Source organism: Paroedura picta, chromosome 7 (genome assembly GCF_049243985.1).
Source record: "Paroedura picta isolate Pp20150507F chromosome 7, Ppicta_v3.0, whole genome shotgun sequence".
Lineage (NCBI taxonomy): Eukaryota > Metazoa > Chordata > Lepidosauria > Squamata > Gekkonidae > Paroedura > Paroedura picta.
The window spans coordinates 87900525-87917824 of NC_135375.1; the positions used below are offsets into that span (position 1 = coordinate 87900525).

General features: G+C 43.9%; 1 protein-coding gene across 4 annotated transcripts in view; it reads right to left on the reverse strand.

The window, feature by feature from the left end:
- The window catches only part of ECPAS (Ecm29 proteasome adaptor and scaffold), an 83634-nt gene extending 74189 nt beyond the window's left edge, over positions 1 to 9445 (reverse strand). The window contains exons 1-2 of one of the 4 annotated variants that reach the window (XM_077345292.1): positions 9362 to 9445; positions 8664 to 8708 (exon numbers count right to left, since the gene is read on the reverse strand). In XM_077345292.1, the coding sequence (XP_077201407.1) occupies positions 8664 to 8708; positions 9362 to 9383 (67 nt within the window). In that variant the 5' untranslated portion in view covers positions 9384 to 9445. Of the gene's footprint in view, positions 1 to 8663; positions 8709 to 8965; positions 9045 to 9174; positions 9316 to 9361 lie in introns of those variants that run through there. The other 3 variants (XM_077345294.1, XM_077345291.1, XM_077345293.1) reach the window with 3 other exon arrangements.
- Between the last annotated feature and the right edge of the window lie 7855 nt (positions 9446 to 17300).

Genomic DNA, 17300 nt, shown 5'->3' on the forward strand with positions numbered 1-17300 from the left:
CTAAAATAAATTCAGGTTAATGCTAATCTTCTTTCAAAATATCCCAATTTCTAACCCTGTCACTTAACGTGCATGTACATATAAGTATTCTTATTTTCATTTATAGTCTGCTTTTCTTGTTGGGACCCAAGATGGATTACAAGGATGATAAATACTTCCTAATCAATCAGTAGAATCATAGAATCACAGAGTTGGAAGGGACCTCCTGGGTCATCTAGTCCAACTCCCTGCACTATGCAGGACACTCACAACCCTATCGCTCATCCACCGTAACCTGCCACCCCCTTAAGCTTTCACAGAATCAGCCTCTCCGTCAGATGGCTATCCAGCCTCTGCTTAAAAATTTCCAAAGATGGAGAACCCAGTAGGAGGATTATGAAATATAACATTTGAATCCAACAAGACAGACTCCAAGCAAAGCAAAAATAATGCCGTTGGGCTGGGATTGTAGAACAAGGGCAAAACAGAACAACAACATATCTATCCAAGACAATCAGTGAAAGGAAAACTTTATTACTATCCCTAATAAAAGTCACTTCCCGAGCTGAACAATGACACTGTAGCTTTGCTCCCTGTACAAAGAAGCCCTCCTGAACAATGTTGTTTTGCACATTTTGTGAAATGACAGAAAAGTGAGGCCTTCCTAAAAACATCAAGTCATCCACTCCACAATGCAGGAGACACTACAGAGAATATATAGGGGTCCATCTGTATCACTGTCTCCATCTTGTTCTAGCTCAGGAATGGGTATCCCATGGCCTGAGTCACGGTGCAAAAGTATCACCCAGGGTGTGCAATAATCTCAGTAAGACTGTTCTGCAGATTATTCAAATAATATCAGTATGTCATCAGAACATCACATTCAGCACAGAGCAGACAACATTGTGCTTAGCCCACACCAAACTACATGTGTTTCTTTTTCGTTCCCACTAGTCGAAGAAATCCTGCCAAGAAAAGCTGTTAAAAAAAAAGAACATTACAAACTTGCCACTGTAACTTTTTTTGAACAAATTATTTAACTAGGACTATCATCTTGAGAAACACTACAACCATAAGGGAAACCCCATGTTTTAAAGACAGTTTATATTACGATGCTTCAAGGATTGGTGTTGTTGTACCTGAATTACTTTATACCAGGAATTTACAAATAACAATAAACAAATACCTTTGGCAAAAAACAAACAAACATAAGACTTGGGATAAGTAGCCCGTTCTGTTTCCATTGACAAAAGGAAATTGTGAAACAGGAAAAGGGAAAACAGCACATTAGAATCTGCACTGTATTTAGCATAAGAACAACAGAATGGTCACAGAATAACCAAGGTAGCCCTCCTGAAAAAAGCAAAGAGACCAAATTCCGCCCTTTCATTTATATTTCTAATCCATCCGTCAGACCCACCATCCCACTCCTCCTGTGGATCACGACCACTAAAATATTGACAAAAAAAACATATATCTTCTACATTTATCCCAGATAAATGTAAGCCTCAGCACTACAAAGAGCAGTATATATATAAATATAAATTAATAAAATGACCAGCTGCATCTTCAACTGATCTTGGATCAGGCAAGGTCACAGACTGCAAGCCATTGGCCAAGAATCAAAAGCTCTTTTGTCTTGTGTCCTTCGGCTTGTACAGAGGGTTCTCAGCTGGCAACACCCAGCAGGGGTAGAACTTAGCTAACAGCGATCTTCTGAAACTGCAACACCACTTCTGGCTGCGTAGGCAGCAGACCAACATTTACAGTGCTGTCCTAAAACAAACTTACACTCTTCAAGGCCCTCTGAAGTTAAGAGTTTAGAAGGATGCTTAGGATGTCCCCATTACAAACTTAGCTTGCATGGAACATACAAATTTGCCAAGGAAATAGACTCATGATACCCCTGTCAGGAGTAGGGGATCACCTACCCCCACCAGACATTTAACACTCACTGCTCAGTTAGCCAGTGTAGGGAAGGGGGTGGTAGCAAAAGAGGAACAGCAGCAATGCACTGATATCACTCCCCTTGAACCCAAAGTGATGTCAGTACGTTTGCAGGCAACACTGGGGACATTCTAACAGGTCAACAAAACTCTATAGTGAACCACAATTTTCCCCAGATGAGAGAATGTCCAGGTACCACCTATCAATATGCTGATGTTACTTCTGGTTGAACAAAAATGACATGAAAACAGCAATGTCACTGATGAGCCGCCCCTCTGCCACTGATAAATCTCCCCATTAGTTGCAGGCCCTCCCTGGCAGTTCTACAAAGCAATTCTACATTTGGATATCATCATGATCAACTGGAGCTTTGTCTGATGAAGCTCCCATTCTAGTCAAAGAGAGAGGAGTCAAAAGGATGTGCAAGCATACCAACAAACTGTGTTTATACCTAACTTAGCGGTCACCAACCTTTCTGATGTCAGAGACCGCCTCTGGGGGTGAGGGGAGAGCCGACGGCCCGGTGCCGCGGACATGCGTGGCAGCTGCACGCAAACGCAGTTCCCGCGCATCCGCATTTTTGGCACATTTTCACATGCGCGTTTGCATCGTCGCCGTGCCGGCTGCCGCGCCTACCTCTTCCCTTCCTTCTCGCTGTGGGGGGGGGGAGGCAGGTGCGGCTGCCGGCGGCCCGGTACTGTGGCCTTCGCGGCCTGGTACTGGGCCGCAGACCAGGGGTTGATGACCCCCGGCCTAACTGGAGTTTAATGAAGCAGAGACGACCCATCAGCCGAAGATGAGTAGAGAAGAAAGAAATTTCCATACTGGCGATGGCAAAAACTGTATTCAAACAATAGAACAAGTTCCTAGGTATAAAACCTCGTTTTCATATTTTACTTCGTCAGTGAACTTATTTCTTAATTGGGTTTTTTTTTCAGGGATACTAACAAAGTCTTCAACACACTACCTTATATTTTATATTTTAAGCCATATAACTTGGGTCTATTAATATCAAAGGTCCATGAAGGTAATATAGGATAGTTACCTTCATGGACCTTTGATATTAAGGTATAAAATATAAGGTATTGTGATGAAGTCTTTGTTAGTATCTCTGGAAAAAAAACCTAGTCAAGAAATAAGTTCACTAATAAAGTAAAATACGAAAATGAGGTTTTATACCTAGGAACTCGTTCTATTGTTTGAATACAGTTTTTGCCATTGCCAGCTTGGAAATTTCTTTCTTGTCTACTAACTGGAGTTTAATTGCAGTTTTTAATGACATCTGAATAGCACAAGTGTCAAAATTCACGTCAATTGCATTTTTAAAATCAACCAATTAAAACACACACACACACATTGCAACAACTAGCTAGGAATGGAAAGAATCAGAAAGTGGTGGAGCCTGTAGATGCAAAAGGATGCAGAGGAAAGCAGGAGAGGGAAGCAAGACTCCTTAATCATAAGCTCTCAACATCTTGTTTAATGTAACTATGATTTGTGGATGGAAACTGTTAGGTGAGGGAGATTTTAGTTCTAAATTGTTACTCTTAGTCTTATTGTTTCAGGGATGTGCCATTTAAAGGGGAATTCATTTGGGACACTCATCTTTGAAGCCGGTGCACAGAGTATTTAGCTAGAGACTTCCCGGGCCACCAACAAGAGGAAAGAGATGGACTTTGGGGATGGCAAGCTGTGAAGGAAGGAAAATTTAATGGTTTGGACTTTAAAAGATTGTTGTTCAACTGTGTGACTATACTTTTGTTACATGATGCGATGGTAAGTGAAAATTAAGAATGTTTTATTCAGTTTTAATTATTGCAAGATTCATTCAGAGTTCTGCCCTACGGAACCCACACACTGAGAATACAATGACAGATTTTGGGGTACCCAGAGTTGCCAGCTGTTGGTTGGGAAATACCTGGAGACTTTGGGGATGGAGCCAGAAGTGGACAGGATTTTAAGTGGGGAGGGACCTCAGTGGAGTATAATGCTACGCGGTCCTTTCTCCAAAACAGCCATTTTTCTCCAGGGGAACTGATATCTGTCACCTGGAGATGAGCTGTAAAACCAGGAGATCCCCAGGGCTGGAATTCCTAGGGCTGGGTGGCATCCCTGGGCTGGCATCCCTAGGCACCATGTTGACAATTACATATTATTATTATATTTTCACCAACCTGGGGTATATTGTCAGAACTATATATTAATTAGAGCGTTGGACTGAGTTCAGGAACACAAGGCTTCAGATGTATGCTCAGCTCATTAAACTCACTGGCAGTTGCATCCTAAACAGTTAAACCCTTCTAAGCCTGTTGAATCCAACAGAAAAATGTCATTCTGCTTAGGATGTCACAAGCCTATTACGGTTGTTCAATTAAAATGGGGAGGGAGCTATCTCTATCCTATAAGAATGAAAGGCAGGATAAAATGTAACATATAAAAACTAGACTTTTCTTTTCAAATAACCAAAACACCCTGAGTCATCTGACAGGCATGGAGGAAAATTATCTAGTCCCAGACCTTGCAAGAGCATATTACAGCGACAGTAGAGTATAGCACTGCAGTAATAATTACAGAGAAAATCCTAAATGGCGCATGGGGAGTATGGTATAATGGTTAGAGAGTTGGATCCAGTTTTGAATTCCCACTCCACCATGAAAGATTGTAGGCCAGTCCATACATTCTCAGCCTAATGTACATCACAGGGTTACTGTGAGGATAAAATGAAGAACAATGTACACTACTTTGAGTCCTCATTGAAAGGAAAGGTGGGGTAGAAATGATGTAAAAATATTTTTTTAAAATAAACTTTGCTGAGTCGAGTTTTAATGAAGGATTAAAAAGAGCTGCAGAAAATTATCTTGATAACGGTTGTCATAAATACAGGAATTAACATGGTAGAGAACAAACCATCACAAACGAAATACATCAGTACCCAACCCAGAGATAAGTGAAGTACCCTGGAAATGAGGGGCCATTTTGACATTCAGAATTTTAGACATCACTACAATGCAATTATGAGCCTCTTGTGGCGCAGAGTGGTAAGGCAGCCGTCTGAAAGCTTTGCCCATGAGGCTGGGAGTTCAATCCCAGCAGCTGGCTCAAGGTTGACTCAGCCTTCCATCCTTCCGAGGTCGGTAAAATGAGTACCCAGCTTGCTGGGGGGTAAACGGTAATGACTGGGGAAGGCACTGGCAAACCACCCCGTATTGAGTCTGCCATGAAAACGCTAGAGGGCGTCACCCCAAGGGTCAGACATGACTCGGTGCTTGCACAGGGGATACCTTTACCTTTACCTTTACAATGCAATTATTTCCAAGTCACTGGAGTTAATGTGAGAAACTCTTGACCACAGAACAGAAGCCTCTCTGTCCCCAGCACCTTCCTCAGTTTTAGGGAGATGAGATGCTGAGCTTCTCATACACAGCCCAGTGTTTTTCATACTATACCAAATCTTGCTGTAGCATCTCTTGCACCACACCACACATGATATATGACTTTTTCCTCACTATCAAACTCATCTTAATCCAGTGCCATAATACACAGCATTAAATAATGCCACATTTGGGAGTTGCCTTGCTTGCAGGTATACACCTTCCTAACTCCCTCTCCCCCTTTAATGTGCCTACACATTTTCTTGTAAAATTGATGGGGACAAAATGTAAAGACCCAGGGTTAATGAAATGGAGGACAATCCTGTATAGGCAATCCAGATTGCTGCATTGTGCTATATATGAGGCTATCTTTGAAGAGTATTTATATAGTTCAACTTATTCAGACAACAGTAAATGGATTATTAACTGTGCAACTACCTGATCTGAATATATTGTGCATCTGCTGTGTGAATGACATTTTGTTATTGCTGTGTTTGTATGGTAATCTTGGATTGTAATAAAGCAAATGATTGATTGACTATATTGTAAATATTAAAAGATCAACCTAGGTTGCCAGTCTGGGCCTATGACGTTCTAAATGGACCTTTACCAATACATCTCAAGGACCATTTCCTCCCATAAGAGGCTGCTTCAGATACATCCATATACAGAGTGACTAGGGACAGAGCCTTCTCTGCGGTGGTAACCCAAACTGCAAAATATGCTCCCCAGACATCATTGCTTAGCATCCTGCCATTTAAGTAGCAATTAAAAACAGTGTGGTTTGCCCAGGCTTTCAAAGAATGGAGCTGCTCATTATTGGTGCCTGTTAGCTCTGTTTAAGTTTATGACTTAACTATTAATCAAGCAAGCTGTACGTAGAATACAGCAGGCGCTAGCAGGGCAGCGTGCGGCCAGCGAGTCGGCAGGTTGCCATGTCCCGCATGCCAGCGGCTTGATGCATTGGAGGCGCTTTGCGCCTCCCGACTCGTCAGGCCACTGGCAAGGGAGCAACTGCGAGCCGCGCTGCGTGCGCCTTGCAGTTGCTCCCTTGGCGGCGGGGCAGCAATCAGAGAGGCCAATCGGCATGCGCAAAGCGCCTGCCGATTGGTCCCGCCGATGGTCTGTCCGGAGGAAGGGGCCAATCGGCACCCTTCCTCATCCCGGACAGAGCCCGCCCTAACTCCTCCCCCCAAGCCCTTATGGCTTTATTTAGTCCGCGGCACCCGCGGGCGGGTTTAAGTTAAGATTATTTTTAAGGGAGGTGGTGGGTTCTCCATCTTTGGCAATTTTTAAACAGAGGCTGGATAGCCATCTGACAGAGAGGCTGATTCTGTGAAGGCTTAAGGGGGTGGCAGGTAACAGTGGATTGAGCGATAGGGTTGTGAGTGTCCTGCATAGTGCAGGGGGTTGGACTAGATTACCCATGATGTCCCTTCTTTACATTCTTTGTAAACCACAGAGAATTCTATCATGGAAAAGTAGAATATAAACGTTTTAATAAATTAATTACATTTAGACCTTGCTGATATGCAGCACCATTTAACTTTTTAAAAGATGTTTGTAAAGATGTGAAAACTAATTAAGGTTATGGGATGGCAGAGGAGAGAAGTTATATCACTAGGGATGTCGATAGTTCTACCCAATAGGCCAGGGGTGGCCAAACTGTGACTTTCCAGATGTCCATGGACTATAATTTCCATGAGCCCCCGTATACTTTGTAATGAGCCTTCAGGGAGGGTGGTATATAAATACATAATAAATAAATAATGTTAGCCACAAGTTATATTAATGCTATAAGCATTATTAAATATTTTTCAAAACCAAATATAAGGAGGTAGATATAAGTATCATCATTTGAAATATAAATTAAGAGGTAGTTAGTCGTTTCTACCTTAAAGCAACCAAGCTGAACGGAAACACAACACAAAGTACGTTTATGAACAACTGCATAGCCTAATATTCTGGTTCACATGGAGGGGCATATCATGCAATTGAAAACATTTGGAAACTGACAATAAGAATCCTTATCCAAGGTCAGATAAGGAGATTATAAACTGAATGGATAGAGAACAGCAGATTGTAGCAAAGGACTGTATTATCCAAGCAGCACTGACATCACAATGATACAGCCAATATCATTAATCTAATTACTGATCCCTCTGAATTAAAGTAACTGTGCAGAGGAATGCAGTTTCTTCTGCAGAGGCGAGGGAGGGACCTATGTAGAACTGTGGTGGAATCGCTTTCAAAGGCTGAGAAAAAAAATACATTTCCCAGCTTGCTTCGCTACTACATGCTGCAGAAATTTCCTGTCACAAAGAATCACTTCCCTCATATGCCACGCCTCGGGAATGCAAGGCCCCAGTCCCTTTAACATGCGGGGAGGTGGAGGGGGGAGAAGCACTGAACTTGGCAGGTCAATAGGAAGGAGCAGGAAGAGAAACAGGCAAGACACCTTAGAAAGGCGCACGCTTCCTGGCCATTTGCATTACCCACTGCCTTTGCAAAGGTTTGAAAAATTCAAGAGGTCCTGTGCCCCCCCTCAAAGGGGGGGGGGACGAACAAATTTTCTCTCCCCACCAGGTGCAGGTCTAACCTCAGGAGAATCTGAGAAACCCCTCGAACCGGATATCAATCCGGAAAAGCAAAGTCATTTACTCCAGGTCGACTGGCACTTTGCATAATAATGCACTGAGGAAAAGAAGAACGCAATCAGAAGTCCTCGATCAACTCTGGGCGGGGGAAGGCGAAATCATTCAACTAGTTTGCCACCCCCTTTCCGGACGGCATGTCCCATTTTCAGCCACGCTCTTCACTGCCAATCCTGGCCTAAGAGGAACGAAGCGCGATGTACATAGAACTAAAAATAAGGATAAGAATAATGTTTTCACGCAGGGGCTCCAGACGGGGTCGGCTCCCCAGGGCTGGAAAGATGAATGATTGGGAAGGGGGGGGCGCCGTCCCGGAGCCTTACTTTCAATTTCTCTAATATGACTTTGCACAACAGAGGCCTAGACGCCCGACTCCTCCTCGCCCTCCCCCTCTGCCTGCTTCTCTCGACACATCCTTTCAAGGCAACAGCCCCGCACTTCCCGCCCGCCCTCGAGAGGGTCCCCCCCGCCGCAGAAGTCGCAACCGCCTCGTGAAAAAGCCGCCTCACACCCCCCACCCCACCCCGAAGCCACATTCCCCCAAAGGAGAGGCCCGGCCACTCCCCTGGAGCGCGAACCCCAGCCCCCAAGGCGCCCCCCGGGGAACAGGGAGAGGAGGAAGGCCTGTGCGAAATGGGGCGGGAGGGAGACCCGATACTCCCCTCGCCCCCCTCCCCAGGCCCCACCACCACCACTGCAAGAGCACACTTACTCAGCTCGTCTTGGGCAGCAGAGGCGGCCGCAGCCATGTTGTCAGCTGGGGGAAAGAAGGAGGGAGAATGAATCTTTCCCCACCTCGTCCCTTCGGTCTAGGATTGCGGTGACGGGAACGGGGGGGGGATGACGGCGAGGTCCCCCCTCCTCCTCCTCCTCTCGCTTCACCTTCCTCCCTTCCCTAGAGCTTCTCCTCCTCCTCCTCCTCCTCCTCCTCTTCTGGAAACCGAGCTGCAGAGAAAAGGGTTGGTGGCTGCTTTTCTCCTCCTCCCTCCTGTGACTCTCCCCTGAAACACCAACCACCGTAAGAGAGACAGCAAGCGCTTGTGCCCGGCGATTCTCTCCCTTTCCTCTCCCTGTGCATCTGCTTGACACGCACACACCCTTTCCCCCCAATGCACCCTCTTTGGCTTCACTTTAGTCTTATATTTAGAAAAGGCTGAGCCATCGTCTCGCCCCCCACCCCTCCATCTGTGGGTTTTTATTTTTTTTTCCCGCGTTCTTTTTACTATCGTCACTCCCCGTCTCTTCTGGGAAACTAAAGCCAAGAGCTCCACACACTGCTGGCCTCGGGGTATTAAAAGGCGGCGTTGGCGAGGAGCCCTCTACTTTCTTTGTTTGCCCCCTGAAAAATCTTCCTCTCCTGGATTGTCCTGGTCCGATTCATAAGGGTGGGGGGTGCGAGGAGGCACTGACCTGAGTCCATGCTGACCTCCATGGCTGGTGAGCTATACTTTGCCTCCAGAAGAGGGGTGGGGAAAACAGGTCAGCATCTATAAAAAGGGTTTTAAGAGTTTCTCCCCCTATCTGCAGAAGGTAATTGTAGCAGCCTGGAATTTTTCTACCTCGAAAGATGCTTGATTGATGCAGAGCCTGGTTTTAGAAAATGGGGCCTGAGGGAACCGTTCCGAGAGGAAAACGCTAAACACAGACTAGTTTCCCTTTAACCATCTTTTCCGGTTTGTACACAAGGTGATTAAAGAACTGCATGGAGAAGAGGATGGTGTTTTGTTTTGACTTCATGTTTTTCAGTGTTCATGTACATGAGAAAAAGAGGGCTGCTTAAATACATTATCAGTGGAGTCCTGTGCAGATCTATACCACCCTAAACTCGTGTATTTCAATATGCTTAGAATGACTTAACACTGCATAAGATTGCACTGTGTGGGTACAGAAAGTGGGATAAGATAGGGTTTTATAAAATGCCTGGGACAAAGAAAGGACACAGTGATAACTTTTCCTCCCTCTTCCAGGGCTTTTTTATGTGTAAAGCACTTTGTGGGGATGGGGGCTCCCCCAGGTCATGAGGAAGGAATTTATGAAATTGGTGCAGCCTTATATATGAGTAAGAGCCTCTTTTGGTGCAGAGTAGTAAGGCAGCAGACATGCAGTCTGAAAGATCTGCCCATGAGGCTGGGAGTTCAATCCCAGCAGCCAGCTCAAGGTTGACTCAGCCTTCCAAGGTCGGTAAAATGAGCACCCAGCTTGCTGGGGGGTAAACAGTAATGACTGGAGAAGGCACTGGCAACCCACCCTATATTGAGTCTGCCATGAAAACGCTAGAGGGCGTCACCCCAAGGGTCAGTCATGACCCAGTGCTTGCACAGGGGATACCTTTACCTTTATATATGAGTATTGGCACTTTTTTCCTTACAAAAATTAGAACACATGGCAAGCAGTGGATAGGCAGTATACTCAGGGCTACCAAAGGGAAATACTTTGGCCAATATTTAGATTGGTGTTGGACTCAATGTCCTGCTTGTAGACCTTCTAGGGCATCTTTCCAACCACTATGTGGTTGTACATTGGACAGTGGCATGATCCAACATGGGTGGCTTTATGTTCTTCTCAAGGGAGTGGAAGTTACTCAATAGTAAAATGCTCATCATTGTAATTTACTATGTCTATGTGGAAGAAGGGCTTGTACATCTATCAAGGCTGTCAGTTGGAAATACAATTCACCTGTATTGTGCTCTGCCTGCAGAAACGCATTGCATACCAGCCCTATAGGATATAGACTCCCTAGTGCCAGAGACATTGGAAGTGTCTTTATTTTTTTCCATATTAAAAGAATGGAATCTCTTATACAGAGATAAGAGAACAAGAGAAGTCACATTGGATCAGGCTAATGTCCCATTCAGTCCAACACTGTGTCACACAGTGCCAGAACTCCAGGAGCCCTCTCACTGTTGCCCCTCAAGCACCAATACAGAGCACCACAGCCCTAGACATACAGATCCATCTATATCTCGTGGCTAATAGCCACTCATGGACCTCTGCTCCATATGTTTATCCAATGCCATCTCTCTATGATGTCTATGCCTGTAGCAGCCACTATTTCCTGCTGCGATGAGTTCCATGTGTTAATTACTCTTTGTGAAGTACTTTATTTTTTCTGTTCTGAGATGACTGTTCGTTCATTTGAGTTCCCATGAGTTCTTGAATTATACTTTTCTTTGCCTTCTCTATCCCATGCATAATTCAGTAAACCTCTATCCTGGTACACTTCCATTTTCTCTTCTACAGGCTAAAGAGCCCTAACCTCTTTAACCATTCTTCCCAGGGAAGGTGTTCCATCCCTTTAATCATTGTAGTTGCCCTTTTCTGCACCTTTTCCAATGTTATATCATTTTTGAGGTGCATTGACTAGAATTGTACACACTATTCTAAATGAGGGCACACCATAGATTTAGTGGCTGATAGTTACATATTGGGTTGCAAACTAAACCTGGCATCTTGACCTTGACGCCCACAGCCATCAAAAAACATGCTTGCTCAAACCTGCATGGTCTTTTCTGTTTAGCTCCATCCTGAGTCCTACTCCTGCAAGTCTTCATTAAAAAAATTAAAGATTAATTTTATATGTATTTTAAAAATTATTACTTTGGATTGAAGAGCAATATAATTGTTTAGAGGTTGTGTTGGTTAGAAGCAAAAGGCTGCAAGGCAAAATTGCTCGTAATCAACAAGGAATTATGTCATGCAGGTAGAGATATGAAGGCCTGAAAAAACTCACTCAAAATATCCAGCATGAAAAAGTCTGAGAATATTTTTTTATTTCAGAATTAGTGTAATCTTTAAAGGTAATATGTTACTAAAATGTGTTATGAACATTTTACATAAGATTAGATCATTCCTGTATATGGACATATACAACATATTTTCAATAATATATAACTGTTAAGAAATGTTAATAATTGTGACAATATCATATGGTTGATGAGAACACATTTTAAAGAATTTGGTGTTTTCAATGCTCAGTCTGATATCTAGATATGCTGGTAGTCTAGTTGGTTTGACCATATCTGACGTTGTTTCTGTCCCCAAGGAAGTAAAATGACTTTGGCCAGGGTTTTTTTGGCCCAGGCACTGGCCTGATGGAACACCCTGCCAAATGGGATCCTCCTTTGGGACCTCAAACAGTTCCACAGGGCCTCCAAGACAGAACTGTTCTGCCAGGCGTATGGTTGAGGCCAGAAATAAAATCCAAATGAACCAATGGGTATATTTTTAGTTTTTCTTAGGGATCCCCATCCTGCCATGAAAGCTTGCAGGGTCATCTTGGGCCAGTCACTCTTTCTCAGCCTGATGCACCTCACTGATTATTGCACTGATAACAGGGAGGCATGGTATAAATAAAAAGTAATAAAAATGCCGTAGATATTTACCAATATTGGCATAATCCTGAGAGCTGTGCATAAGTACAAGTTCAGCACTTTTCTGTTCTGCAGAAGTGACAAAAATAATCCACCATCAAGTTCCAGGTAGAGATGATTAATTTGTACACATTTTAAACCATAAAAGCTTATCTTACTACCTTGCTTATCTGTCAGCAACTAGCAGTGATTTTCATCCACTCTGGTCTGATTGGTTGGTTCATGTTTTTACACTGGTTTCTTCCTCTCTACTTCCCCAGCCTCTTTTCTGTTGTTTGAACTCTTACACATAAAATTAGTGACCTTGGATGGACACTCCATGAATCTGATAGTGTGAGCTTGGACTCACAAAAGCTGAGAGCCGGTTAAGAGCGGCAGCCTCTAATCTAGAGAGCCAGGTTTGATACTCCACTTCTCCACATGCAACCAACTGGATGACCTTGGGCCAGACACAGTTCTCTCAGAGCTCTCTCAGTATCACCTACCTTACAGGGTGTCTGTTGTGGGGAGAGGAAGGGAAGTTGATCGTAAATTGCTTTGGCACTCCTTCAAATAGTGGAAAGTGGTGTATGATAAACTCTCATTAACTAGAATAAATTTTGTACTTTTAAAGGTGCCACTGGGCCTTTTTGTGTTATCAGTGTCTGTTCTTCCTTTATATCAAAAGCCTTCTGCATCTTTTGTACAGTGGCAAGTGGAAAACTGAGTAAGGATGGGGATTTTTGTTCCAACTTTTAAGAAACAGCTAAAATAACAAAAATACTCATAAAACCAAGGACAGCAGCCAAAAACATCATCTTATAATAGGTACAGTTTTATCAATGCCAATATTTCCTCAGATTGACTTGCAAGGAAACAAATTAGAAATTAGAAATATTCTGGCTCAGTATTTACTGCTGATGGGCTGCATATACACTCAAGTTCAGATAGTATCTTCTCAGCATTGGTTGGGTTAAAGTTCATGAGTTGGGTTAAAGTTCATTGGAGCCCCTCCAGGGAGTCCACATATGTCTAGTCTGTAAATATTTTTATTCTGTTAATGTTCACACCAAGTCCTCCACAAAATCTATGCATTATGTATGGTGGTCTATTAATGATAGACTAATTTACCAGTATTGTAACTGCTACTAAAAATGTGATAATGGCTGCTGCTCATTTTATTTTCTTATACATTTCTATACCGCATTCCCTTGCAGCTCAGGGCAGTTTCCAATGAAAATGTTTTGTAATCTGAGGTTTCATAATTTTTAATGGAGAACTACTATGCTATGATAGTAAATTTAAAGCAGATGTGGCTAATATAATACTCTCAGTAATAAGAAAGAATAGGAAGATTGCTGCTCATCTAAAATCTTTCTTTTTTTAGTACAGAACTTACATTGGCAGAGAGGCTCTTCATCTACCTGATTTTTCCTTACGCCCTACACTTGATTTTTCCTTATACCTGTATTGAGTAATCACAGTCAAAGCATGTACAGTTACAGTGAATGCATATACAACTGAACATGTTCTTCAAACTCTCCATTTATTCAGGTACTGGCCCCCAGGCAAATGTATGTTACACACCCATCTTTGCATGTGCAGGTAGGGCAGCTACTAGGTTCCCACTGTCACAAACCCCCACACACACACCTGTTCACCTTGCCTGTCACCTGTCCACATACCTTTCCCTGCCTGTTTCCTTGCAAGCACTCCACCATCAAGGCTTTCTACTTCCCAGTATTGATGGGGAGGTGCATACAGGGCCTATGGTAGCATACAGGAAGTGCATACAGGGCCTATGGTAGCCTTCCTGGTAACCATAGTAGTAGTATTTCATCAGCCAGTGTTCTGAGGGAAAGGACATGCATGTGGAGCAGGCAGTTCTGAATGCAGGTAGCAGGAGGGCTTGAGAGAAAGGAAATAATTTGGTCAGGTGGGAACACATGAAGGTGAATGGATGGAAAGACATACATGAGTTGGGGCTAGTGGTAGGCAGAGGGGAGCTCCTCCCAAGACCTGGAACTGGTACTAGTTCACTGTATCATGTGAATAGGGCTGTACGGTTGAGCCATCCATCAGAAGTATTCACAACAATCTCTCCAAGGGGTTGAGCAAGCAATCTTGGCCGGATCTGGTACCTGCCAGGGAATGAATCTGGGGTCTTCTGCATACAAATAGCTGTGCTGTTCAACAACATAACTGGATATGTCTGTCCTTTTTGCAAGGTAAGTTGGCAATTTAGGCTGTAAACCCCAGATTACAAAACATGTTCAAAATCGTATCCTGATTTCATTGGAATTTAATTCTGACAATGTGCTGATGACCTCAAGCTATTATAGAGATGCCAGACAAGAAAACACAAACAAAGGACAAACATTTGGCTTGCTTCATGCTACTTTATTCCTACTTGCTGCATTGAACTGGTAGTTCACATTCCTTACTTTGACGACCATAGCCACAAGAGCAGCAATTAAAACCTACATCTTTACTTAAGTACTTTTCAGGGAAGAGCTTTGTATAAAAACTAGATAAATAACAGCAGCACCAGATCTCTATGCTGTATTGTTATTTCCATTTGGGTCTGGAAAAGTTATTTCCATCTCTACCTTTAAATTGCACTGTCTGAAATGAATGCATTGTGGGAAATGAAGGCAGCACAGTCTTATGAGGACAGGATCTGACAGAGATGGTACTTTGTTGGGCCGGACTATGTGTGCCATAAATGTAATTCCAGGTACCAGAGACATAAACTTTATAGATGGCACAGGCAGACACAATTAATACTTTTTACTCAAAATATAAACAAAAGTAATTGTTTGCTAGGAGTGAAAACAATTAATTTACTGGGAAACGCACAAAAGCCCCCAATGAATGTACTTACTCATAGTCCAAGACTAGTTTTTTCCCCCAAAGGATACCATAAAAGGTGGATATCTTACATTTCCATACAAATGAGTGACTTTTTGTGCAAATATAACTTTTTAGGATTGCACTATTGGAATTGTGGCAGTTGATGGGGAGGAGTAGCCAGCACTAGGGAGAGGACAAGTTGACAAGAGTGCCATCTTAGCACAGGGCTTAAGGAATGAAACTTTGGTGAGGCCAGACACCCCATGCTGAGGCATGGTACATGAGACTCAATAAAATAACTCTGGAGTTTCTGTAAATATCAGAAAATATTCCCTTTACACCATGCACACTCAGAATCACTTTCTCATCCTTAAAAAATAATTCTCACACAGAGAATCCTGCACATCAATTGCCAGCATTTTTGTGAACAAAAGGCAGTCACCAGTGGAATTTTTAAACTAATCAGTATTGTTGTATTGGTTAGAGCAGTGATCCTCACTGTGGCTTGGGAGCTGCAAGTGGCTCGTCTCCAATTTGGCACTGGTAGGGCTTGCAAGTTGTGAGCAGTTCCCCCTGTTGAACTGGGTAATCTGTGAGACTCAGGAAGCTATCTGCCTCATTCTAGAGATGGGTGTAAAGGACGTGTCCTCCCCAATAATAATAAACCCACCAGGCTGCTTCTCTGCAGCCTGTGTGCTCTCAACCCAGCACTGGGGCAACTTCCATGAGAAGCAGCTGACTGAAAAATAAGGGAAAGTAAAGCCACCACAGCAGCACCCATGAGCAAGCTGGCCAGAGCTGGGTGGTGAGTTTATTGCAATTTCTCCACAGCCAGCAGGTTATCCTGTGGGCACCTAGGGAGTTTCACTCTCTTGCCCAGTCTTGCTGGGCCCCTCTTGTTTAGGAGGGAACAGGAAGAGATGGAATGCAAGGACAGGCTAAGGCACTGACAGTGATAGACAGGTCTACATGGCCAGAGTTACTTTGATAATGGTTACATTATTTTATGTATCTGTTTAGTCTGGTGGTATGTGGCTCTTTTGTTTGTTGGCAGTTGTGAATGTGGCTCTCCATGGGTTAGAGCAGCCTTTCTCAACTTTTTTACCATTGAGAAACCCCTAAAACATTCTTCAGGTTTACGCAGAAGATGGTTGGGAAGCATAGTTATGTACATGCTCACTAGGGGCCCCTCCAGGCCCATCAGTGGCCATTTGAGAAAGGGGGGGGGGCAGATCAACATGTCATATATATGGTCATAACACAATAAATGTTTAACAAATTTAAATATTTTAAAAAATTAACTCCCACCCATTCAGGAAACCCTTCCAAGACTGCCAAGAAACACCAGGGTCCCACAAAATCCTGCTTGAGAATCCTGGGTTAGAATGTTGGGCTAGGATCTGGAAGACCCCAGCTTTGACCCCCAATATGTCCTAGCTTGCTGGGTGATGGGACCGTCCACACTCTCAGCCCAGCCTACCTCAAAGGGCTGTTGAGAGGATAAAATTAATTAAAATTCATGCATTACTTATTCCAGAGTAACTAAAATCCGTACTTCCTCACTTTTGCAAACAAATCTCTGCTTGAGAAATAATAATAAATCCGCAGAGAAGTGCGTTACTTTGAATGAACGTCCTTGATTCTGCCACTCCCTTCGCTTGCAGCGTTTTGCGGCACCGTCCTTCCTCCTCTGAGCACAGGCCGCTTCGCTCTCTATCCTGAGTCACAGCCCCGGGTTGTTAAGGTCAACGTGGCCTTTTCTGACCAATGGCGGCTCTCCAGTCTCACACCAAATGCCCGATCGTCTGTACTGGCAACGATGCACGTCTCAGCAAGCAAGCTATGCTAGTCTTGAAGGCGCTGCTGGACCCCCTATTACATTCCCACGTCGGAACCAACCCTCACTCTCCTTCCCGCGCCCTTATTGGCCCTTTCGGTTACAATAACTGCGCCCCCTCCTCCCACGCATCAAAGCCCCGCCCCGCGCGCCGTCTCTCCCTCCTCCCCTCTCGCGCCAACACCGACTCTATCCACGGCCCTGTCAGTCTCGGCAAAAGCCCCTTTTCAGCGATTGGCCCGCTCCTGCTCCCGTCCTAGCGCTCCTATTGGCCCCTTTCTCAGCTCTCCTCCTCTGACATTCGACGGCT